At 45.2% G+C, this 26,637-nt stretch overlaps 1 protein-coding gene across 4 annotated transcripts in view; it reads right to left on the bottom strand.

Moving 5' to 3' along the window:
• The window catches only part of MARCHF6 (membrane associated ring-CH-type finger 6), a 124,960-nt gene extending 100,636 nt beyond the window's left edge, over positions 1-24,324 (bottom strand). For 2 of the 4 annotated variants that reach the window (XM_030551702.1, XM_030551705.1), the window contains exons 1-3: positions 24,243-24,314; positions 10,762-10,861; positions 9,700-9,773 (exon numbers count right to left, since the gene is read on the bottom strand). In XM_030551702.1, the coding sequence (XP_030407562.1) occupies positions 9,700-9,773; positions 10,762-10,861; positions 24,243-24,261 (193 nt within the window). In that variant the 5' untranslated portion in view covers positions 24,262-24,314. Of the gene's footprint in view, positions 1-9,699; positions 9,774-10,761; positions 10,887-24,242 lie in introns of those variants that run through there. The other 2 variants (XM_030551703.1, XM_030551704.1) reach the window with 2 other exon arrangements.
• Between the last annotated feature and the right edge of the window lie 2,313 nt (positions 24,325-26,637).

Genomic DNA, 26,637 nt, shown 5'->3' with positions numbered 1-26,637 from the left:
AAAACGGAAGCTTGAAGCTATGAGGACCTTCTCCTCACTATGGCCATTGTCACAGATGGTGAGGCTGTGTCTGTCATGTCCAGACCACCAGAAGTGATGTTCCGGCTATGAGCTGGCCCTTGGTTATGACAGACCTGAATTCCAGCTGAGATCACTGGGCATTTTGTCCATAAATACTGTAAGGGAGTCTCAATTAATAAACTTATATTTGGAGAGATCCGCTTGATAATTTGTGATTCTCATCTGTAAGCTCACTGTGGGGTAGCTTTTTCTGCCTTGCTAGTCAAGCTTTTAAGGTTCCTTGTCCTTAGGGTTGGACTTCTGTTGTCCTGGCCTGGACCTCTCATTTACAGCCACCACTACAAACAATCCTTGCATGGAGTAAGAATTGTTTGAAGCCCTGTGTTGGAATCTGATAATGTTGATCAGCTTTTTTACATGTGGGTAGTACGGAGGCTGTGGTCCAGGCCTGACATGAATGGGCTGAAAGGGTGTACAAGATTTCAAGCTACCATTTTCCTCTTTGCCCCACACTGAGGTATAAGCCTCCACTCTAGGCTTCAGAGCCCAAACTTCAACATCAGCTGCAACTTCAAATCACTGTCTACACAGCTATTTTTCAAGTGCTAGCTGAGCTCCACTAGACCAAGTCTGTTGACCTGGGCTGGAAGGCTTGCTCCTGAGGGCTGTGTAGATATACCCTTATGGGGTTTAAGTGATAGCCCTGGAGACTGTAACTGGTGCCTCTATTCTGGTCGACTCTGTCATAAACAGATAGTTACGGGTCAATGTCTTTTACCTGTAAAGAGTTAACAAACAGGGACCCAAACACCTGACCAGAGGACCAATCAGGAAACAAGATACTTTCAAATCTGGGTGGAGGGAAGCCTTTGTTTGTGGGTTTTTGGTTTGTGCGTTGTTCTCTCTGGGTCCTGGACAGGACTGGAGGTGCAACCAGGTTTCTGCCAATCTCCCTGCTACAGTCTCTTATCTATTCAGCATAGTAAGTAAGTACAAAGGCGGTCATAGTCTTTTAACTTGTTTTTCTTTATTTGCAGATGTGTATTTGCTTAAATTGTGTTTCTGCTGGAGAAAGCTTCTTTCTATTATCTATAAGCTAAAAAACCCTGTATATTTACCATCTTGATTACAGAGACAATTTTTATGTTTTTCCTTCTTTAATAAAAGTTTTCCTCTTTTTTAGAATCTAATTGATTTTTTTGGGTTATCTTTTGTAGGACTCCAGGGAAGGGAGTCTGCACTCACCAGGGAATTGGTGGGAGAAGGGAAAGGCAGGAGGGAAGAAAAACCTGTTCTCTGCGTTTATCTCTGTATCTCTTTCTGGGGAAGAAGGGAGGGGGAAGGGAACATTCCTTTCGGGTGGGGATTCAAGGACTTGAATCACGGTGGTCTCCTAGTGTACCCAGGGCGGGAAGGAGCTGGGAGAAAGAAAGGAGGGGGAAGGGAAATGGTTTATTCCCCTTTGTTTTGAGACTCAAGGAATCTGGGTCTTGGGGGTCCCCAGGAAAGGTTTTGGGGGGACCAGAGTGTATCAGGCCCTGAAATTCCTGATTGGTGGCAGCGCTACAGAATCTAAGCTGGTAATTAAGCTTAGGGGAATTCATGCTAGTACCCATATTTTGGACGCTAAGGTTCAGATTTGGGAATTATACTATGACAGACTCCCAGTGCTTTCGCCCTCTTTCAGAGGAAGAGGTATTCAGCACTAGAGTGTCTATCAGGGGTGAAAGTAAAATACAGCTCTCTCTGGTACAGGTCCCACTCTGCCCCCCACCCCGGAAGGGGCGGGGCCTCAGATGGAAGGGGCGGGTCAAGGGGTGGAAGTAAGTTACATTTCTTACCCATACAGTCCAAACACAAGCAACCCACCTCTCCTACATACTTCATGGATCCCTCCCATTGCATGACTTAGATATAGAAAATAAAGCTACTACTACTATTACCACCAGTACTGTCTGTAATAAACCTTTACTATTGGAATAAGCCTGAAAAACTGAAAACTCACTATCACATTTTTCTCCTTGTACTCTCTCCTCCTCCTCCTCCAGCCAGGCTGCCCGACTGATCTTGGCTCCTTGTTCCTCTGACCCCCGCATTCAGCAGCAGTTGAAGGGGCTCCCCTCTAGCTTGTAGCAGGGAGCTGGGGGACTGGCTAAGGGAGAAGTCTCCCCAGGTAGCCTGCTGCCTGCATAGGAACAGTTTAAACTTAGCTGGTCTCCCCACGGTCTGAACGGCGGGATTAGGGCCTATTTCTGACGTCCTTGTTAATTTCACTCACGGTTGTTGAGGGGGACCGGGGACAGTGAGATCAAGGCAGGGGCAGAATACAATAGCATTTGGCTGCAGAGCTTAAATCCAGAGCTACTAAAAGCCAGTGGAAGGGAAAAACTCACTGTCACATCGATTTCTCTCCTCCCTCCTCCTCCAGCCAGGCTGCCAACGGGGCTTGGCTCAGTGCTTCTCTCAACACCTGCACTCAGTAGGGGCTGCAGGCTCCTCTCTAGCTTATAGCAGGGAGCAGAGGGACTGGCTGAGGGAGAAGCCTCCCCAGGACACCTGCTGCCTGCATAAGAACAGTTTAAACTCAGCTGTCCACCCTGGGACCTGAACTGCAGGATTCAGAGCTATTTCTGACATCCTTGTTCATTCCACTCAGAGTTGTTGGGGGAAAATATACAAGATACTTAGAGAAAGTTCAGCCTTCGCACTCTGCAGGACACCTACAAAACAAAAAGAGATTTGAGCCCTCATGTCCTAAGGACATTTCAGGTGTTAATTCAATATATAAAGAGGGTGGAATGAAAACTACTATTTCTTTCAAAGGAGACACATTAATTTCCCTGAATATTCAGTTTTTCCCTCCAATCCCTTTGTGGTTTTGTTTATCGGGCTATTTGCTTTCCCTGTGAATCTTTAGTTGTTTTACCAAAATTGCTTTGCCCAAAATAAACCCCAATCAGCAGAACACATCTTCCCACCATGTTCTTCATGTGTTTCTTTTTGTTTTGTTTTTTTTTTGTTTTAAACAGTAACATTTCAAAGAGGATCTGCAAGCAGTTTGGACATCACAGCCATGATCCTCTGCTGGGGAGAGAATGGGATAGATTTGAACTTGGAAATGGTTCCTGATTTTGATTGTATTTTTTGTGTATTATTGAAGATCGCCTCATCCAGGGGGCAGAAAAGAACTGCCCCGACTCTGGTCATCCCTCCCGCCCCCCAACAACCCTGAGTGAAATTAACAAGGATGCCAGAAATAGCTCCAAATCCCATCATTCAGACCTGTGGAGTGAACAGCTAAGTTTACACTGTTCCTATGCAGGCAGCAGGCTACCTGGGGAGGCTTCTCCCTTAGCCAGTCCCCCTGCTTCCTGCTACAAGCTAGAGGGGAGCCCTGCAGCCCCTGCTGAGTCCGGGGGTCAGGGGAAAGCGGAGCCTAGCCACTTCAGGCACCTGGCTGGAGGAGGAGAGGGAGAGAAACAACAAACAAATGTGATAGTGAGTTTTCCCTTTCCAAGCTTTTATTAGCTTTGCGTTTGAACTTTTTGTTATGCAGACAAAGGGGTGAAAGTAAGCCAGTACTGAATGCTCCACTTATTTGACAGCATGCTGCTGCATCCTTTTTTTTTTTTTTTAAACCGGTACTCTTACCGACTTTCTTTCACCACTGGTGTCTACCAAATATAGAGTGGCTGCCAGAACACTCCTTATTGAAAGATAGTCAGGGACACTTGGTACCAGCGGCCAGAAGCATGGATTCTTCCACGAGTTACATTCTCAGCCAGTTCTCTCTAGATTTCTTTGTTCTTCTGGAGAAGGAGCTACACAGGTGAACCTCTCTGGAATGCGGCCTTCTAAACAAAACAGGAACCACTGTATATCCATCATTTAGCGGCACGACAGCCTGAGAGAACAGATATTTAAAACCTGGGGATTTTCTGATAGACAACTTCAGCAGCAGCAGTAGTAGTAGTACAGGAGTACCACCCAAAGAAATAGAGAAGATACTTATCTCAAAAACTCAGAGAGAAAAGGAAACATGATTTTAAAACAACCTGTCACTAACTACTATGTAAAGTAAGCTAACTAAATACAAGAGTGCTAATAACTACTGAATGACAGTAAGCTGCAGATGGTGAGAAGAAACTGAGAAGGCTCAGGGTGGCCCCACCCTTTATGCGCTCAGCTTGAGGCACGAGGACACTCAGGACACAGGAATCACCCCAGTGGGTACTGCTGACCAACCATCTCTGACTTGAATGCACTTGATGCGCACACACCTTAACTGGAATACATATGTGCACAAGCATTCAAACGTTCTCTTCACCTTTCATAACTGTGTTTAAATGCCCTCTGCCTTCTTTAGAGGTAAGTGCTGTATTGTTCATACTTCCTTTGTTTTGCAGATACATTTTAAGTAACAGTTATTAACAGAGCCCCATGTAAAATTCAGTAAGTTGGCCTTTTGATTTTTGCAAATTTATGGATTTCTCTTAGAATGCCACACAGCTGTGCCCCAGAATCAAGGTAGATTTTCTGTTGCAACTACATATAGCCTTTAGCAAACAGCAGCACCAAATTTAGTGTAACCAGAGGATACACTACATTTATATAAACATTTTCGCAACTATATAGTTTAACTTCTTTATTCAGATTCCTAATTTTTATTATACTAGAAAATGATGAATGATGCATTTCTTATTTACTAGATGAGTAATGATTTAGTTGTGATTTGTGCCAAGGTCTGTTTGGATGGACATTCAAATTCAATTAAAATACACAAAAACAGTATTTTAATTTTTTTATTAAATAAAAACTACATTAAAAATGCTGGATACGTAAGAAAAAAGTTAGCCAAAGTTTATGAAAACTTTTTTTGCATTTAAAAATAACTGATTTATTAAATAAAGGAAATATATGTAATTAATTAATTTAACTGATTGTTTCTGGTCACCATGTGCTACAAGTTTCTAGCACTACCATATCTCATCTTCTTACACCCAGTGTTTATTCAGAGATTGCAAAACATGCATCCCTACTTTTTTAACTCCCAATTGTTTTCTCAACTAGTTATTGAACTGAACTAGTTGAAGAAAATGAAGTGAAGAAAATATTCTCTCTGCATATACAGAAGAGTCTACTGCTATCAAAAAAAGCAGCAAAGAATCCTGTGGCACCTTATAGACTAACAGACGTTTTGGAGCATGAGCTTTCATGGGTGAATACCCACTTCCTCAGATGCATGTAATGGAAATATCCAGGGGCAGGTCTATATATGTGTGCTAGCAAGCAAGCTAGAGATAACGAGGTCAGTTCAATCAGGGAGGATGAGGCCCTGTTCTAGCAGTTGAGGTGTGAAAACCAAGAGAGGAGAAACTGGTTCTGTAATTGGCAAGCCATTCACAGTCTTTGTTCAATCCTGAGCTGATGGTGTCAAATTTGCAGATGAACTGAAGCTCAGCAGTTTCTCTTTGAAGTCTGGTCCTGAAGTTTTTTTGCTGCAGGATGGCCACCTTAAGGTCTGCTATAGTGTGGCCAGGGAGGTTGAAGTGCTCTCCTACAGGTTTTTGTATATTGCCATTCCTAATGTCTGATTTGTGTCCATTTATCCTTTTCCGTAGAGACTGTCCAGTTTGGCCGATGTACATAGCAGAGGGGCATTGCTGGCATAAGATGGCGTATATTACATTGGTGGATGTGCAGGTGAATGAACCAGTGATGGTGTGGCTGATCTGGTTAGGTCCTGTGATGGTGTCGCTGGTGTAGATATGTGGGCAGAGTTGTATCTTATATTATCATATTATATTATACTTACACACAACTATTTCAAATTTGATGACAATATATATCTCCAGATCAGTGGCACTGCTATGGGCACCCGCATGGCCCCACAATATGCCAATATCTTCATGGCCGACCTGGAACAACGCTTCCTCAGCTCTCGTCCACTCACACCCCTTCTCTATCTACGCTACATTGATGACATCTTCATCATCTGGACCCATGGGAAGGAGACTCTGGAAAAATTCCACCATGATTTCAACAGCTTCCACCCCACCATCAACCTCAGCCTGGACCAATCTACACGGGAGGTCCACTTTCTTGACACCACGGTGCAAATAAGTGATGGTCACATTAACACCACCCTATATCGAAAACCCACCGACCGCTATGCCTACCTTCATGCCTCCAGCTTCCATCCCGGGCACATCACATGATCCATTGTCTACAGCCAAGCACTGCGGTACAACCGCATCTGCTCTAACCCCTCAGACAGAGACCAACACCTACAAAATCTCCACCAAGCATTCTCAAAACTACAATACCCGCATGAGGAAATAAGGAAACAGATCAACAGAGCCAGACGTGTACCCAGAAGCCTCCTACTGCGAGACAAACCCAAGAGAGAAACCAACAGGACTCCACTGGCCATCACATACAGCCCCCAGCTAAAACCCCTCCAACGCATCATCAAGGATCTACAACCCATCCTGGACAATGATCCCACACTTTCACAGGCCTTGGGTGGCAGGCCAATCCTTGCCCACAGACAACCTGCCAACCTGAAACATATTCTCACCAGTAACTGCACACCACACCATAATAACTCTAGCTCAGGAACCAATCCATGCAACAAACCTCGATGCCAACTCTGCCCACATATCTACACCAGCGACACCATCACAGGACCTAACCAGATCAGCCACACCATCACTGGTTCATTCACCTGCACATCCACCAATGTAATATACGCCATCATATGCCAGCAATGCCCCTCTGCTATGTACATCGGCCAAACTGGACAGTCTCTACGGAAAAGGATAAATGGACACAAATCAGACATTAGGAATGGCAATATACAAAAACCTGTAGGAGAGCACTTCAACCTCCCTGGCCACACTATAGCAGACCTTAAGGTGGCCATCCTGCAGCAAAAAAACTTCAGGACCAGACTTCAAAGAGAAACTGCTGAGCTTCAGTTCATCTGCAAATTTGACACCATCAGCTCAGGATTGAACAAAGACTGTGAATGGCTTGCCAATTACAGAACCAGTTTCTCCTCTCTTGGTTTTCACACCTCAACTGCTAGAACAGGGCCTCATCCTCCCTGATTGAACTGACCTCGTTATCTCTAGCTTGCTTGCTAGCACACATATATAGACCTGCCCCTGGATATTTCCATTACATGCATCTGAGGAAGTGGGTATTCACCCACGAAAGTTCATGCTCCAAAACGTCTGTTAGTCTATAAGGTGCCACAGGATTCTTTGCTGCTTTTACAGATCCAGACTAACACGGCTACCCTCTGATACTTGCTATCAAAAGCTGGTCCCATTTCAATAAATTGCTTAGGTTAGCGACTTCTACCAGCTCAGTAGTCTGACTTTTCTTAAAACTTGACAGCAAACATGTACTTTATTTTTTTTAAATTTAACTTAACTTATTATAATTTATTAAAATAATTTAAGGCCTTAGCATAGGTTGTCCTAATGTCAAATAGTTTTATTTTTTTAAAATAAATTTATTTAAATAAACACTGATTTTTTTTTAATAATTTTTATTCACCTCATTTTTTAAGGTTTAAGAGGAAACCCTTGCAAGCTAGAAATATAACCAAGAAGCAGGTATAACCAATGCAGTAACATATGTCAGAGTCTACCAACCAGTCTGAAACAGTAACTCTGAAAGATGCTAAATGCTCCACTCATCTGTCCGGTGTTAACCCCAAACTGTCAACATTATCTATATATTTTCTGATCATGTCACTAGTAGTATCAGTCTAATATGCTTTTATGTTATTATGGTTGCTATGACAGATTTTGGGGTGGGTTACAAGACGACAGCTAGTTGGTATAAATGGATCCTGGAATGGAGAATAAAATACTCCTTCCCTAGTTGGTTGAGGATAGAGGCAACTGAATCCAGGGGGCAGGGTGGGGGGGAGCAAAAGAGATGCATCACCTGTCCTTCAGCTGCAAGAGCCAAACTGCCTCCTGGATAACAAAAAACTCCCAACTATTCAAACCACCAGCTACCCTCCCCACCCCAGATAGTTCCTAGGATGCAGGAACTCAGGTTTTTTTTTTTAAAAAAGTCTCTTTACGCAGCACATTTAAAACTTAGAATTTGGGAGCAGCATAAAGTGCAGTAGAACCTCAGAGTTAGCGACACCTCAGGAATGGAGGTTGTTTGTAACTCTGAAGTGTCTGTAACTGAACAAAATGTTATAGTTCAGGGATCGGCAACCTTTGGCACGCAGCCTGTCAGGTTTGTTTACCTGCAGTGTCTGCAGATTCGGCCGATCGCAGCTCCCACTGGCCGCTATTCGCCGTTCCCGGACAATGGGGGCTGCCGGAAGTGGCAGCCAGCACATCCCTTGGCCCGGCCTGCTTGCCGCAGCCCCCATTGGCCTGGAATGGTGAACCATGGCCAGTGGGAGCTGCGATGGGCCAAATCTGCAGACGATGTAGGTAAACAAACCGGCCCAGCCCGCCAGCAGATTTCCCTGACGGGCCGTGTGCCAAAGGTTGCCGATCCCTGTTACAGTTCTTTCAAAAGTATACAACTGAACATTGACTTAACACAGCTTTGAAACTTTAGTACAGAGAAGTATTTTTTTTAGTAGTTTACAGTTAACACAGTACTATACTGTAATTTACTTTTTTTTTTTTTTGGTCTCTGCTGCTGCCTGACTGCATACTTCTGGTTCCAAATGAGATATGTGGCTGGCTGGTCAGTTCATAACTCTGGTGTTCATAATTCTGAGGTTCTACTGTAAACTCAATTAAAATAAACAATACAAGGAATATTGTACTGATTAGACAGGCAATGAGAGGGCAATGCGGAACGACTGAGGCCTAATGTGCCACATAGATGAAGGGCCTTACTTATTTGACACCTTGCCCAATGTTAGTTTTCTTGTTACCCAGTAGAACAGAACATGCATCCCATCAGAAACTGCACAGGGATAAGGTCAGCTCTTGAGTCTAAGGTTTTTAAAAATTAACTGAATTGCTTAACTTCAATTTTCGTTAGCTGAATCTAACACGATAAACAATTATTTGTGGTAACTACTCAACCTTGACTGAGGTGGCGGTAGAATGGATGGAGAATATTAGGGTACATTAAATCAACTCACATTGCTAGTGTCAGCTGTGTTGCTAGGAAGAAGTTAGTAAGATACTAAGTCAATTCTGCAAAGTAATGTTCTTACAGACAGATACTTCAAAAGCAATTGAAAAAAAGTTTGTCAACTGTGGATTACAGGTTTGATTCACCTCATTTTAGCAGTCTAAAACTTACAGATTCCTCAGAACTTTACTCCCGCTGAATACACTGTAACTGAAAATGAACTGTATGCATTAAGTTACTTAAACTCAGCTCCCAGTCCATGAACTGGAATTGAGGGCATCAAAAGATACTGAATATTCTTTCTTGGAAACTAGGTGGATGAAAAAAATCAGTATTATCTGCTACAAAGAAAAATTTTTGAAAAACCTATATTGTGATCTACTCAAAAGAGCTACAGGTCAAACAAGAATAAGAGACATTGGCCAAAACTATCTACACAGATACACCTAGAAATATAAAAAATGCCAATCACTACTATAAATATCACAAATAAGAAAATAAGGAAAAAAAGTGTTGAAAAAGATAGAAAAGGTGTTATATACTTACTTGGTGTGAAAGCAAATCTGTGTTTACATAATTCACAGTATTCTTTTCTGCTGTGTTTCAGCCACTGAACTAAGCTGCAATAAAGAGAAACACGAACATAGAGCTAAAATGTGTCTACGCTTAAAAATTTAAGACATTCAAGCAATTGATTTCCTGCCACTTGTGAAAAGTTCAAGTCTAAAAAAATTACAGTTGAAAAGCCAATAATTGGATTTATTAATTTATCAACTATATTAAGCCTGTTAAATTAATACAGATAGTTTGGACCACTATGAAAATGAAATTGGTATGCAAGAATGGAAAAGGAGAGCAGGCTACCTGGTAACTGTGACTCTTCAAAGAAATTGTTTGTACTACTGATGATGTGTGCTCTTTGGGTGTGCATTAACTCAAATCTTATAGACACTACTATCCAAAAGGCTAACACACACAGGGAACATGCACCTCTATTAATGTGGACCTGTGATTTTTTTTCTCCCTCCCTCTCTCCTCTCTGGGGATTGTTTGTACAAAGTACACCTGTATATCTAAGGTTGAAATAGTAAGCGATTGTGTAATTAATCACTATCATAATTCAGTCACACTGGGGGGCAGCTTTAACTTTGGCGTTTTCATGATTAACTATGCAACCATAATATTGCATTAATATAGGATTTTTAAAAGTTAAAATATAATATTTACCCTTGGGCGTTAGACCTTTACACTCTAATTCATATCTATAAAGGTGCAGAAAGATATACTAATAATTTAGTAAGTTTAGTCAGCTGTCTTCCTGATGCGCACAGTTTATAAAAGACTACCAGTCAAATACTACTGTATTCATAAGCAGGAATGACTGTTACAACATGTAGGTGCGCATACTTTGGTTTTCACTTGCTCTTTACGCTACAGAGACAGAAAGCAGATAATGCAAGCTAACTTGTAAGAACCATCCAAAAATTTACATTTAAATATAATTTTTCCACAAACAAACTTTTCTGTTTACAAAGTAGTTCTTTTGAAGACCTAACAAGTATCCCTTTTAGAAAACATTTGTGTTCTGTTTAAAAAATTAAAACTTACCATTCTTGATGAATAAATTTAATACTGCCAGTACACACGCACGGATGATAGAGGGGTTTCTCAGGTGTTCCTTCAGACCGACACACCCTACATATGTCTGCTGGCCAAAACAAGAAACTTATCATTTTGCTTAAAGTTTCTCACACATTTAATATCAAAATTAATTAAGAATAAAAAATAATGGAAAAAACAGCATTATGGTCAAGGATCATGCCACAGAGCAAAATAAAACCAGATAGATTTAAAATGAAATAAACTGTAAAATACACAAGACATATTTTGAACTTAATTGGAGAAATAAAGATTCTATGAGCTCAAGCAGAGCAGAACAGAATTCTGCTTCTGCTTCCTCCCACTGTAAAAAATTGATAAAAATCTCTACCACACAAAAACAACAGAACTGAAAGGTTCTGGAATTAACAAGTATATACAAACACACAACTGCTGAGGACGTATGCATGAGCACACTGGATGTAAAGATATTTGTACTGCTAAAACAGCAACACACAGGGGTCATCTGAGGACATAAGCTGATGCTCCCAGACAGCTGCCTGTCAACTTGGCATTGGAAGCAGAGAGTAGTTGTAGAAGTTTTATGCAAAGTAAACAGAAGACAGGAAGGTCTGAGGTATAACCAAGGATATGTCATTTGGGATACTAGCCCTGACCCTAGTAAATTATTGTTCTCAGCACTTTAGAGGAACTAAAAAAACAATTTTTTTTAAAAAAAACCTCACTGCTTTAAAGTGAGAAAAGCTGAAAGGTATACCTGATCAAGTGGTTGCAAGTTCTACCTAATTAGAAGCAATATAGGTTTCAGGAGCTACAGAAGAGCAGAATAAATTCTGTCTCTTTTTCCATAACCCTATCACCTGCTTTCTCCTGAATTAAAATAGCTGTGGGAGATTTTCTGAAGTGAAAAACATGTTATTTCTATTTATAAGAGCAGACACAAAGCCTATCCCAACTCTAGATGCTCTTGACAATTAGCTAAACACAACCAATACAGATGGAACACTTAAGTAAATAACATATTTAAGAGTCATTATCCTAGCCAAAAATCATCTGTATGAAAACATCAGCTCCATGCCTTGTGTTAAACATTTGTGTCAAAGAGTCAAGAAAGTGCCACACCTTCTTATGTTCATATCTTTTTGTGCTCAGCTGGAACTCAAACGGTTAATGTTTTACTTTCTCTAAAAGTCAGAAACAATATATAGCTATTTTCATCCACAGACCTCAAAGTATGTACTGAACACCAGCCTCTGTGTATGAGGCTAAGATATTCCATCCCAAATTCAGTTTTCAGAGACTGGCCATAAAAACTAAGTGATTCAGGAAATAAGAGGAGGAAAAATAAATTGGTACATTTGATTCAGGTCTCTGGATCATTTACATGGATTGCAAAGCTAAAATTCAGAGAGCCCAGAAACATTATGAATGCAGAATCAGTAATATTACAGATTGATGTGGTCAGCACTGAATTTGCCTCAGTTAGTTTCATTACCTCACAAGACATAGTGATAAGATCTTTTTATTAACCTATCACTATTACCCAGGAGGATTATTACTATACACATGAAGCGTGGCTGACTCATCTGTGGACAGCAGGAACGGACTGTATTGCTCTTAGGTAGGTACGTATAACTTTCTTATTGAGTGTTCTCAAAAGATGGTGTAGAACAATTGCTCTTCCTCCCTGTGGGCATCGCTGAGATGTTCTAGAGTAGGGGTGGGCAAACTTTTTGGCCGGAGGGCCACATCTGGGAATAGAAATTGTATGGTGGGCCATGAATATTCACAAAATTGGGGTTGGAGTGCGGGGGGAGTGGTTAGGGCTCTGGTTGGGGGTGCAGGCTCCAAGGTGGGGCCATAAATTAAGAGTTCAAGGTTTTAGGAAGAGGCTCCGGGCCAGAAGGAGGGCTGCGGACTTTGGCTGGAAGTGTAGGTTCTGGAGTGAGACTGGGGATGAGGGGTTTGGGGTGCAGAAGGGTGCTCCGGGCTGGGATCGAGGGGTTTGGAGGGCAGGAGGGGGATCAGAGCATGGGCAGGCGGTTGAGAGAGGCTCAGGGGTGCAATATAAGCCCAAGTCTGAGCCTAGGCTCAAGGCAAACACCCCTTGCGTCCACCCCGCAATTGTACTAACCTAGGGCTCAGACCTAGGGTCCCAGGACCCTGGAAGGTCTGAACCCGAATCAAGCTAGGGCCAAGGGTCAGAGTCCTACTGCTTTCCTATGTACATGTGGCCTTGGCTTGATTCAGGTTCCAGGTGTCCTCCAGATATATCGCACCGTTACTGATGGCAGAGTAATAGCACTGCAGGCAGCCAGCACAGCTGGCAGAAAGCATCATTACTGCCTGCCCAATCATGGTCCCCATTCCTGCTCCTCCTGCAATGATGGCTCCAGCTTCTGCTCCTCCCTGTTGCTGTGCAGCACTTGCCTGGAGGAGGTGGCAAAGTTGCCAGGTCAGAGGTGACTCCTAGCTGTAGGGATATTGGGGGGGTCCTCCCTCCCCAGGCCAGGCTGAGCTGGGAGCTCCATAGCATAGTGTTGCCAAACCTCCACTACTGTTCAGGAGTCTCCAGGAATTAAAGATTAATCTTTAAAGATTGTGTCATATGATGAATATGTCCAGGAATACATCAAACCAAACTTGGCAATCCTATCCACAGGGCAGTGCTTGGTCCCCGCTCTGCTCTCTGACTCTTGCTTCCAGGCTCACCCTGCCCTCACTGGGACTGCATATGCAGGGGCACCTGGGTGCATGTACTGTCAGGGTGGTGAGAGGGAGCCAGCCCCAAAATTTCCCTGCAGTCTTCAGTGGGGACAGGGATAAGGGCTTGCCTGGGGGTGCTGGAGCACACTGCACCCAAGCCCTGGGTAGGCACTTCATCACTGCACAGCATGGCTGGTGTGTGTGTGTTTTAATGGATGGGATCTTTGGGAGGAGAGCAATGATCCCCCAAGCTGGGTCACTTGGGCAGGGACACACACCCTGGTCAGAATGATGCATGGAAGGAAGTAGCTACTTCTGTGGCCCTTGATGGGGGATTGTCAAAAAATGAAAACCTTAGTTATTAAGCAGACTAATGGGTCATCCATGTTGGCTGCTTCTGGAGACTTGTTAGAAAAGTGGGAGTAAGAAGCACCATCAGTTGAACACTAGAGGCTGCTTCTGCCCCAGTGTTCAGCTGAGCTAGGGTTACAAAACTTTAATTGGGGTGGTGACTCTGATGCAGTGTATATCCCACTAAGGGTGTTCCTCCTGAAGAACAAGTGATCTGCAACTTGCACAAGCACACTACTTGGGAGTCTCCAGGGTTTTCAGTGGAGACTGATACAGTCAAGCCATTTCACAAAGCGATTCACTCCCTGTCTTCCCCCAACCACACATTTATTTTCCATCACATTGCACGGCAATCAAGACCACTCCCTCTCACAAGCACTGTTCCCTCACCCCCCACAAAATGAGCCAGTTTCCCCTCCCACTTCCAAGCACATAATAACATTTATGTCAATGTCATTTGGTGGGAATAGTATCCAAGCCTATACGGAATGTAGACAGTACAGTTTTCCCACAGTGTACCACGTTCCTAGGGCTAGAGCAGTGGTTCTCAAACTTTTGTTTTGGTGACCCCTTTCACACATTTCTTTTATATTTAACACCATTATAAATGCTGGAGGCAGATTTTCACAGAACATCAGAGTTGGAAGGGATCTCAGGAGGTCATCTAGTCCAGCCCCATGCTCAAAGCAGGACCAATCCCCAGATAGATTTTTGCCCCAGATCCCTAAATGGCCCCCTCAAGGATTGAACTTACAACCCTGGGTTTAACAGGCCAATGCTCAAACCACTGAGCTATCCCTCCCCCCACATATAACCTTGGGGTGGAGGCTGACAGTTCACGACCCCCCCCCACAGAACCTTGTGACCCCAAGGGGTCATGACCCCCCATTTGAAAACCCCTGGGCTAGAGTGTCAACACTGGTGGAAGGGGGCAACTAGATATTCTGGGATATGGTTACTTTGACTCAGATCTGTGCACTGCAGTGTGGATGCCAGAGCTCTAGGTTTGAGCACAGTCAAAAAACTCTTAACATAGGGTTAAAATGCAATGTAGACGCTTAAGCTCAGGGTTCCTTGACATGGATCAGCTGACTTGCGTCCCACTAGCCCAGGGGTTCTCAATTTTTTTTTTTTGCTGAAACTCTCTTTAAAAGTATTTCAGGCCGTAACAATCCCTTCTGCCATAAAAAAAAGTGATAGCAAATTACTGTACATACTCATAGGAGCATACTCATGATATTGCCACCCTTTCTTCTGCACTACTGCTGACAGCAGTGCTGCCTTCAGAGCTGAGTAGCTGGAGAGAGGCAGCTGCTGTACCCCTTCCCATTCCCTCCAGCAATATTTTTTGTGATCTCATGACCCCTGTACAATAGCCTTGCAATCCCTTTTTGGGTCGGGACTCCCACTTTGAGAAATGCTGCACTAATCCAACACACGTATTGCTGTGTAGACACAGCCTCAGGGCATGGCTACACTTGCAGATGTAGAGCACTGGGAGTTAAACCAGCTCTCAGAGACAGCACCAGGGAAAGTGCTGCTATATGTTTACACTGTCAGCTGCAAGCGCAATGGCGTGGCCACATAAGCAGCTCTTGCAACGCCACAGAGAGCAGTGCATTGTGGTAGCTCTCCCAGTGTGGAAGTGGCTGCAGAGTGCTTTTCAAATGGTGGGGGGGGGGGGTGGAGTGTGTCAGGGAGTGTGTTGTGTATTTGGGGGGAGAGACTGTGTTTTGAGGCACAGAGAGTGTGTCAGCATGCTGTCTTGTAAGTTCAGACAGCAGCAGTGGAAAACCCCCAACATCAGCCCCCCACCCCATCCCCATGCCTGCCTTGGTGGCTGTAGCATTCCACAGTAACGGTTTGATTTGTCCTGGAGCAGATAAGCATGCCGGCAGTCAGAAATAGAGCTTTGAAAGGGGATGGCCACATGCCTGCAGCCAAATTCAAAACAATGACAAGAGTGGCCACTTGACTTCAAGAGATTATGGGACTTTTCTGGAGGCCAATCACTGCGCCATAATGCAACACGTCGTCCACACTGACTCCCAGGCATTTAAGCTAGGGTGCAGCAAGCTCTATGATTCTCGTGAACATGGATTACCAGGAGCACTCCAGCTGCAGAGTCCAGGGGCTCTAAGTGCCTTGCCAGTGTAGACACCTCAGGGGATAGGGCACCTGGGGCTGATTTAATGTGCTCTAACTTGCAAGTATAGCCAAGGCCTAAGAAGCTTAGTTCTGAGGTAGTGCTTTAATATACTGATGACACCCAGTTTTTTTAATCACCCAATCCAATCATTGCTGTTGAATGCCTATCCTAATACTGGGATCAGATTGGAACATGGATGAAAACTAGGTGACTAAAGCTCAATCCACATAAAATTGAAATAATGTTGGCAGATTAGGGGAAGTTGCCAAATGATACAGTGAAGCGGATGTCACTGCCAATTAAGGACATTTGTCTGCCTTTTATTCCATGGGAACGCAGCTTGGTTGTTATGTTTTAAGCTCAGCTATGGCTGAGTGAAAACATAGAAGCAGAGTCCAGAAGTACTTTTAACCAAATGCATCTGAATTGGGCAATGTGACTTTTTTCAGATGCAACCCTGCTAAAATAACCCAGAAGGAAGGCACCGCTGTCTGAAGAATTGGACATTTGGCTGAAAGTCAGGAGACCTGGGTTTTATTCCCGGCTCTGACTCTGTGTGACCATGACCAAGTCACTTCACTTCTCTGTACTCTCACACACTATGTCCAACTTGTTTGGGTCTTGTAAGGGCTACTGCAATCCCTAAACAAAATAATGATCTGTATCTTTGTCACCTGAAGACTGGATTACTGCAATGCAAGCTACATGGGGATACAACTTAAATTAATTCAGAAACTTAAGGTGCCACATTTTGCACGAGCTTGCTTATTAAGGCCCTGTCTACACAGCCACTTTACAATGCTGCAACTTTCTTGCTCAGGGGTGTGAAAAAACACCCCCGAGCGCTGCAAGTTTCAGTGGCGTAAAGTGGCAGTGTAGACAGTGCACCAGCACTGGGAGCCGCGCTCCCATGCTGAGAGCTACTCCCCTCGTGGACGTGATTTTTTTACAGCGCTGGGAGACCTCTCTCCCAGCACTGGTGTCATGACTACACAGCCACGTTAAAGCGTTGCCCCAGCAAGCAGTGCTTTAACATTGCTAGTGAAGACATACCCTTTAGTATTACTTCCCTGGAGTATCATATGATCTGTATCAGTGGCCTATTTTCTTCTGAATGGAATTTAAGGTGCTAGTTTTGACCTATAAAGCCCTACGTGACTTCAGATATTCCCCCTAGAGAGACCATATCTCACCACCACAGCACACTTCACCAGCTTTGAACGATCAAGATGCCCTTGATTTCAAAGAAAGGAGGCTGGAATAATACATTCTCTGAAGGACATGCTGCAAGGCACATGAATTTGTGGAAGTTGCTTTTATATCTATGAGGGTGGGTGGAGAGTGGAATTCTGTGCTTTTTTAAGGAATTTTACTTCTGGCTGTCAAAATAAGTTTGTGTAACTGGTGTCAGGGTGTGCTGAGAACTTTTGTATAGGTGTTTTTTTATCATTGTAGAAATCCAAATATAAACACATATATTAGGCCTAATATAATTCAGACTGTAAAGGCAACAGTTAGCTTCAATCTACTCTGTCTCTTGAGGGCAGCCTCCCGGAATTAATTACACACATTATTGCCTATACATTGCAACATTCAAAATGAGTTCTGGCTGCCTAGCAAGTGTAGTTTTCTACTTGTGTATACAGATCTCATCTTCCTCTCTGTTTACATGCAAAGTGCAGGGAAATCTATGCTGTATATAGCTTTTTATCTTGATAAAAGTTGTTAAAGCCAGATTGCCTATTTTTCTCTGCATATAACACCTCAGTCTTCTATTTCCCCCATTAGAGAAATCTCTCTTCGGCGTCACAACGCCTAGATATTAACTATAGAGTAAAATTTAATTGCAGAGCAATAAGAGTATCCTCCACCAGCACAAACTAGATTTTGTTATACATGGAAGTTTTAGCCTTTCAAAGTTCCTTTATAAAAGATACACATATGGATATGGTCATGTGGTGATGGAGTTTTGACAGTTTTATGATGACGTAATATAGTCCGGGGTGGGTATTGAAATTGTATGATGGGCCATGAATGCTCATGAAATTGGAGGCTGAGGTGCGGGAGAGGGTGAGGGCTCCGGCTGGGGGTGTGGGCTCTGTGGTGGGGCAAGAAATGAGGAGTTCAGGGTGCAGGCGGGGTCTCCGGGCTGGGGCAGGGAGGCTCTGGCTGGGGGTGAGGGCTCTGGAATGGAGCTGGGAATTAGGGGTTTGGGGTTCAGGAAGGTGCTTAGGAAGGGGTTCGGAGGGCAGGAGACGGATCAGGGCTGGGGCAGGGGCACAGGAGGGGGTCATGGGTGCAGGCTCTGGCCGGTGCTTACCACAAGCAGCCCCCAGAAGCAGCAGCATGTTCCTGCTCTGGCTCCTATGCGGAGGCTTGGCTAGGTGGGTCTGCGCACTGGCCTGTCCACAAGCACTGCCCCTGCGGTTCCTGGCCAATGGGATCTGCAGGAGTGGCGCTTGGAGCAGGGGTAGCATGTAGAGCACCCTGGCTGCCCCTACACATAGAAGCCAGAGGTGGGACATGCCCCACATACCATGCAGAGTGGGGAAAGCCCCCTACCCAGCTCCCTGGCTAGAGTGCCAGAGCAGGGCAAGCCACCAGACCCTACTCCATGGCGGGAGCCTCAGGGCCAGATTAAAACATCCGGAGGGTCGGATGCAGCCCCTAGGCCATAGTTTCCCCACCCCGATATAGTTCATTAGCATGACCTTAACACGTGCTTAGAGAAGGTATAATCAGAGAAGGCTAACTACAGTTTTAATCCAGCTTTTAAAGAGTTATTAGCTACTACATTTCAACATATACCAATATCCTGTTAACATGTGGGAAAACTGATAACTAAGAGTGAACTAGGACTTGAAAAAGTCACTCTTCCATTCCCCAATGCCACTTGTAAGTGCTATAAAAGTTTAAATGTTAAATTTAAAATTAATGCTTTTGTATATACTACAGTAGTCCCCTTAAACCTCAAACACAATTCCATCTTATCACGCTACAACAGAGGTGGGAAAACTATGGCTCACGGGCCTTAGGGGCGCTGGGCAGGAGGCCGCACCACACGGCATGGCCCTGCTCCGGGCAGGGCGCTGGGTTAGAGGCCGCACCACCTGGTTCCCGGAAGCCACAGCATGGCCCCACTCCAGCTCCTACGTTCCAATGGGAACTGCAGGTGTGGTGCCTGTGGATGGGGCAGAGTGCAGAGCCACCTGGCCATGCCTCTGCATAGGAGCTGGAGAAGGGACATGCCGCTGCTTCGGGAGCCGCTTGAAGTAAGCGCCGCTCGGAGCCTGCACCCGCTGAGCCTCTCCCCACACCCGAATCCCCTGCCCCAGCTCTGATACCCCTCCTGCTCTCTAAACCCCTCGATCCCAGCCAGGAGCACCCTCCTGCACCCAAAATCTCTCATCCCCAGCCCCACCCCAGAGCCCACAACTCCAGCCAGATCCTGCACCCCTTCCCACATGCCTGCCCCAGCCCTGATCCCCCTCCCGCTCTAAAAAACCCTCGGTCCCAACCCAGAGCACCCTCCTACACCCCAAACTCATCCCAGCCCCACCCCAGAGTCCACACCTCATCCTGCACCTCAACCTCAATTTTGTGAGCATTCATGGCCCACCATACAATTTCTATTCCCTGATGTGGCCCTTGGGCCAAAAAGTTTACCCACCCCTGCACTACAACATATAAGTGGACATGGAGCTTACAATCGAAGGCCTCAAGCCTGTAAATATTTTACACATGATTAAGATTATATATGTGAGGAATCCCCTAAATGTTACTACTTCTATGAATGTTTTTAGGATTGGGATCTAAATTAAGATAAAACAACATCTGTAGCAACAGTTAAGACAAGGGTAACAGTACTATCATACATTCTCACAGGCTAACAACATGCTCAGCTTGGTAATCTAACTATTTCAGTTTTTCAAAAATTCCCTGTTAAGTGTACTCCCTCAGCTCCTTTAACATTTACATACTCCCCCCCTCAGAACTGGGCTTGTTGCCTATTATTTTGTTTATCCTCCTCAGGAGGCTATACTCCATTGCTAGCAATAATAGCTCTCCACCTCTCTAAAACAACTATCCTCATGAGTCTCCCTCAGACAACAGACCCTATTCCAGGGATCAGCAACCTTTGGCCCGTGGCGCACCAGGGTAAGTACGCTGGCGGGCTGGGCTGGTTTGTTTACCTGCCACGTCCGCAGGTTTGGCCAATCCAGGCCAATGGGAGTGGTGGGAAGCCACAGCCAGCACATTCCTCACCCCACGCCACTTCCCGCAGCCTCCATTGGCCTGGGACAGCGAACCATGGCCAGTGGGAGCCGCAATTGGCCAAACCCATGGACACAGCAGGTAAACAAACCGGCCCGGCTCACCAGGGTGCTTACCCTGGCACGCTGCAAGCCAAAGATTGCTGATCCCTGCCCTATTCTGTATATAAGCCCCACACCGACATTGGGTGCGGCAGGAAGGCAAACCAATGTTTCTGACACACACTGCTGCTACCCAGTTAGCAGAGGTGAATCCATAAACATGTCAGGTGCTACTGAGCAGCAAATCCTTTGCTCAGTTATGGAGCATATGTTCTGATGCCACTATGGTCTGGGGTTGCGAAACTGTCATTCAGGTCTGCTCATTATCTGATCCCTAAATCATCCCCCTTTTCCACACCCTCCCCACCCTCAGTCAGTCTCCCAACCCCAAGATGCTCAGAGTCCAGAAATGAAGACATAATAAGGACTACTGAGGCTATAAAGGCACTACCATGGTATTCCTATGAAAAGGGGAGGCTGCTTGGGCCATGTTCACCTGAAGTCTTCCTGGCTTTGCAGGGCAGTGAGAGGAAGCCTAGCTAGTCTCCACACCCCTATGAGGCTAGCAGATTCTGCAGTTGTTGGTGAGTTATTTATGGAGGAGGCTGAAGTCTTCTTAAAGGGAAACTCTTTGGAAATGAAAGATGGATGCCAGAGTCTGAGCCCCAAAGTTCTAGCTTTGAGAGAGAGGGCAAAATCTCTAAGTGTTTTGGATAGTTCCTCAGAGCAACTGTAGAGTCTGAGAGCAAATGAAGCTACAGAGTAACATACAAACATTCCAAGATGTACCAGACATTACCTACATACTGCATTCCAGAGGCTTACTGGAACAGCCTTAATGATTCTCAGTGTACTAAAGAACTAGCCAGTCTGGCCTGGTCCACATTAGAAAAATTACCCATTGCAGACAAGAGGTATCAGCAGCATATTGCAAGTTTAGAGCACGGCTTTTCATGATCAACACCATTTCAGAAAACAATGAATAAAATGAAATTTATTCCAAGCAAGTCTTAGCCAGGGTTTTCTCAAATGGTGCTGATTATGTGTCTTGTTCCTCAAATGCAATTAAGCTGTGCAGTTTAACCAGTACTGGACCTACTGCTGACAACTGGTGTCAGCAATGGGTAATTTTTCTAGTGTAGAGCTGGCCTCTGACTTGACTCAATTCAATGTATTCTCTTTTATCTAGAAACTATTTAAGTTTATTTCAATACTAAAAAAACTAGTGCAGTAACATTTTCTCTTTGCTCTGAAAGAATCCCATACTAATAAATAACATTCCTGTTCTAAACAATCAGGTGAAACTCAAGATAAATTTGCAGCGCACCTCATCACAAGCCCATAAATAGATATGGCCATTATGAAAACAGCATAAAAGACCTAAGCAGTTATTTAACATTTGCAAGTGTGCTTTTAACTGATTCTAAAGAGTTTGACTTTAGCATTAAGTGCTGAATGCATCAAGTCAACAACAAAGAAGGGCAGGACCATGAAGTGCAGATCCACTGACAGTCACCTATTTCCGTTTGATAAAATAATTGCAGGAAGTTGTAGACTGTACCTATTTTCTTTTATTTCCCATTTTTCTAATACTTTTTTTCAAAAAACTGAAATATAAAATAATGATTACTTTTCCGCAAAATGACAGCCTTCATGCTGTCAACATCACACAGACCATTGAAGAAAACTAGGAGTAAGGAACGATGCCCCAGTGAGCAGTAAGTAGGTCCAACCTTCATGAAGAAAAATGAAAACTAGTGCCTCTTGTCTTGATTTTTGTAAGATTGTCAACAAATACCTTAACTGCATTTTTATCTTTTTTGAAAATTTACAGGTCGTCTTTATTACACTTTTTCACAACCTCAAAACTCAACCCTCAGCAGCAATTTAACTGAGTTTTTGAGAGAATAATAGTTTAAAAAGTAAACAGCAAAAATCTTTTTAAGTACATCAGCGGCAGGAAGCCTACCAAAAAAACGCTGGACAATCAGGGTGCTAAAGAAGCACTCACAGAAGACAAAGCCCTTGCGGAAAAAATAAATGAATTTTTTTGCACTTGTTACACTGTAGAAGATGTGAGCAAGATTCCCACACCTGAACCATTCTTTTAAGGCAACAAGTCTGAGGAACTTTCCCAGATTAAGGAGTCAGAGGAGGTTTTAGAACAAACTGATAAATTAAACTCATTAAGTCATCAGGATCACATGGTATTCACTCAAGAGTTCTGAAGAAACTCAAATATAAAATTACAGAACTACTATACTAACCGTGGTATGTAATGTATCACTTAAATCAGCTTAAGTAGTACACCCACACCTTGATTACTGCATGCAGTTCTGAATGGCCCATCTCAAAAAAAGATATATTAGAAATGGAAATGGAACAGAGAAGCACACCAAAAATTATTAGGGGTATGGAACAGCTTCCACAGGAGGAAATTTTTTAAAAAATGGGACTGTTTAACTTAGAAGAGAGATGACTAAGGGGAGACATGATAAAGGTATATAACATCTTCAATGGTGTGAAGAAAGTGAATAGGGAAGGGTTATTTACTGCTTCACAAAACATAAGAACTAAGGAGTCAGCCAATGAAATGAATAAGCAGCAAATCTTAAACAAACATAAGGAAACATCTTCACACAACACAGGATCAACCTGTGGAACTCTTTGCTGGGGATGCTGAGAAGGCCAAAAGTATAACTTGGTTCAAAAAAAGAATTAGATAAGTTCATGGAGAATATGTCCATCAATGGCTATTAGCCATGACCGTCAGGGATGCAACCCCATGCTGTGTGTGTTTCTCTAAATCTCTGATTGCCAGAAGCAGGGCCTAGATGACAGAGGGATGAGATTGCTGGACAATTTGCCATTTTTTGTTCATTCCCTCTGAAGCATCTGGTACTGGCCACTGACAGAAGACAGGACCCTGGGGCTAGAGACATTGGTCTTATCCAATATGGCTGCTCTTATGCCTGTAGGGCCCGATCCCCTAGGCACGCTCACTCAGATGCTTCCTTACATCACACAAAACAGCCAAAGAGGAGACCCCTCCATTATAACCTTTAGCCCAGTGGTTAGGGTACTTACTCACTGAGGACATGGAAAACCACCAGTTCCAGTCTCCCTTCTGCCTGCTGAGGAAAAGGGATCTGGACATGGATCTGCCACCTCCCAGCAGAGCCCAAACCACTTATATTGTTGACATCACCCAAGATTTGTATTTAAAAGAAACAGACCTTCCAAACCATTTTTCACTTTTCAGAATTACACAGAATACATTTAACTGTTCCCAAAAGAGGTAAGTAAAGAGGCGCCAAGTACCTGTCCCTATCAGAGGATACGCTGGGGCAGAGAACAGGGATACATGTTTGACGGTGGGCAGGGCGGAGTGACTTTGCTCCGGGCAGGCGGCACTGCGCAGGGAACTCTCCGTGCACCGACGCAGCCCCTTCTATTGCGCTGCAGGCGGAGCTCTCCCCCGACGTGCCCAGCGCCCTTTGACCGCCAGCAGCGCCCGCCGCACCGGGCGGACATGGGCACAGCGGGGGCTGGGCAGCACAATAAACCCGGCGGCCGCTGGATCCCCGCACTGCGAGCCGCGTCTCCAGCCCGAGCCCGGCACGGCTCAGCGTAGGTGGGCCCCGCTGCCTATACCCCCGCCCCCCAGCGCTGGCTCCGGGCTCACCCTCACCCCCACAGCGGTTACATAAGAGACACTCCCCCAACACCCCGCTGCGCGCACCGCCCCCCCGCCGACAGCCCCTGGGCGCACTGCCCCGCCGACACCCCTCCCTCACCGACACTGCCCAGACCCCCACGCGCACAACGGCACGGACACCCCCCGCAGCCGCCGCGAGGCACCTGCAGCCCCAGGCGCGGGGTTGGGGGCGGCCCCTCCCGCGTGTAAACACCCTGCACCCGGGGAGGGGTGATAGCGAGCGCGTTACCTTCCTCAGCGGTCTCCATCTTGTCCGGCTGACGCAGCGCCGCGGCCGGCGGGCGGATGATGTGATCGCGGCGCGGGGTTCGCAGAGGGAGCACTATAGAGCCAGCCCGGCTCAGCGTGGCGGCCTAGAGCGCCGCGCTCGCCTCCAGCGCCCCCTGGCGCTGCGGGGACGTTGTTGACCCGGTAGAAGGAGGCGGGAGCCTAGGGAACGTCTAGAGAGAGTAACCGCGATTCCCGGAGTGTCTGCAACAGCAATACGTGTCCCGGGTAGAGTCCAGCCGCACTCCCGCCTACGCCTGGGCACGAGCGTGCACACACAGTATTCAGTTCTATCAGAATGTATTGGCTTGGACACTAGCCTTTCCAAACGAAGCAGGAGCCTTCACGTGTGGCTCAGAAACATGCTCTTCTCCACACACAGAGCAAAATGTGCACGTAAGAGAATGGCCATACAGGGTCAGACCAAAGGTCCATCTAGCCCAATATCCTGTCTTCCCATAGTGGCCAGTGCCAGGTGCCCCAGAGGGAATGAATAGAACAGGTAATCATCAAGTGATCTAGCTTCTGTCATGCATTCCCAGCTTCTGCCAAACAGGCTACAGTGGGGCACCATCCCTGCCCAGCCTGGCTAGTAGCCATTGATTGACATATCCTCCGTGAATTTATCTAGTTCTTTTTTGAACCCTGTTATAGGCTTGGCCTTCACAACATCCTCTGGCAAGGAGTTCCACAGGTTCTGTACATTGTGTGAAGAAATACTTCCTTTTGTTTTAAAGCTACTGCCTATTAATTTCATTTGGTGCCTCTTAGTTCTTGTGTTATAAGAAAGAGTAAATAACACCTTCTTATTTACTTTCTCCCCACCCATTTTGTAGCCCTCTATCATATCCCCCCTTAATCTTCTCTTTTCCGAGCTGAAAAGTCCCAGTCTTATTAATCTCTCCTCATATGGCAGCCATTCCGTACCCCCTCATCATTTCTGCTGCCCTTTTCTGAACCTTTTCTAATTCCAATATATCTTTTTTGAGATGTCACAAGCACATCTGCATACAATATTCAAGATATGGGTGTATTTTATATAGAGCAGGGGTGGGCAAAATTTTTGGCCCAAGGGCCACATATTGGTATGGACATTGTATAGCGGGTCATGTGTGCTCACAAAATTGGGGGTTGGGGTGTGGTAGGGAGTGAGGGCTCCAGCTGGGAGTGCGGGCTCTGTAGTGGGGCAAGAAATGAGGAGTTCAAGGTGCAGGAGGGGGTCTTCAGGTTGGGGCAGTCCGGGGAGGGAAGAATCTGGCTGGGGGTGCAGACTCTGGGGTGGGGCTGGAGATGAGGGGCTTGGGGTTCAGGAAGGTGCTCCAGGCTGCGACCAAGGGATTCAGAGAGTAGGAGAGGGATCTGGGCTGGGGTAATGGGGTTGGAGTGTAGGAGGGGGTCAGGGGTGCAGGCTTTGGGCAGTGCTTACCTCAAGCAGCTCCCAGAAGCAGCATCATGTTCCCCCTCGAGCTCTTATGCAGAGGCGTGGCGGTTCCCCGCCAATGGGAGCTGCAAGGGTGGCGCCTGCAGACGGGCAGAATGAAGAACCACCTGGCCACGCCTCCGTATAGGAGCCAGAGGGGGGGAACATGCCCTACATGCCACGCAGAGTGGGACAAGGCCCCTACCCAGCTCCCCAGCTGGAGTGCCAGAGCGGGGCAAGCCGCCAGACCTCACTCCCCAGCAGGAGACTGAGGGCCAGATTAAAACATCTGGAGGGCCAGATGCAGCCCCGGGCTGTAGTTCCTCCACCTTCCCCCCGATATAGAGGCAATATATTTTCTGTCTTATTATCTATCCCTTTCTTAATGACTCCCAACATTCTGTTTGCTTTTTTGACTGCCGTTGCACATTGGGTGGATGTTTTCAGAGTCATCCACAATGACTCCAAGATCTCTTTCATGAGTGGTAACAGCTAATTTAGACCTTATCATTTTATATGTATAGTTCAGATTATGTTTTCCAATGTGCATTACTTTGCATTTATCAAAATGCACAGAAAACATACCCAAATCCACAAGGACTTATACAGGTGCTCACATGCACACTTCTGCACAGTCACAATGATAAACACGCAGACAAATGCACAAGCATATCAGCACAAGCACAAATACACACACACGTGCACATGTGAATGCACACAAACATATGCATGCACACACACCCACAAAGTGTACATATGTCACATGCATAATCACAGATGAGTACATACATGCACAGATGAAGACAAGCATAGAAACACAAAAATGGATACCACGCATACACATGCATACATACAAATAAACATATGTAAGAACACACAAAGATACATTCATACAACATCCTCTCACATACACACCTTGTACTCCCTTTACTTCATA

The sequence above is a fragment of the Gopherus evgoodei genome, chromosome 2 (genome assembly GCF_007399415.2).
Source record: "Gopherus evgoodei ecotype Sinaloan lineage chromosome 2, rGopEvg1_v1.p, whole genome shotgun sequence".
NCBI lineage: Eukaryota > Metazoa > Chordata > Testudines > Testudinidae > Gopherus > Gopherus evgoodei.
Note: the sequence above shows the minus strand (reverse complement) of the source record. Positions and strands in the feature narration are given on the sequence as shown.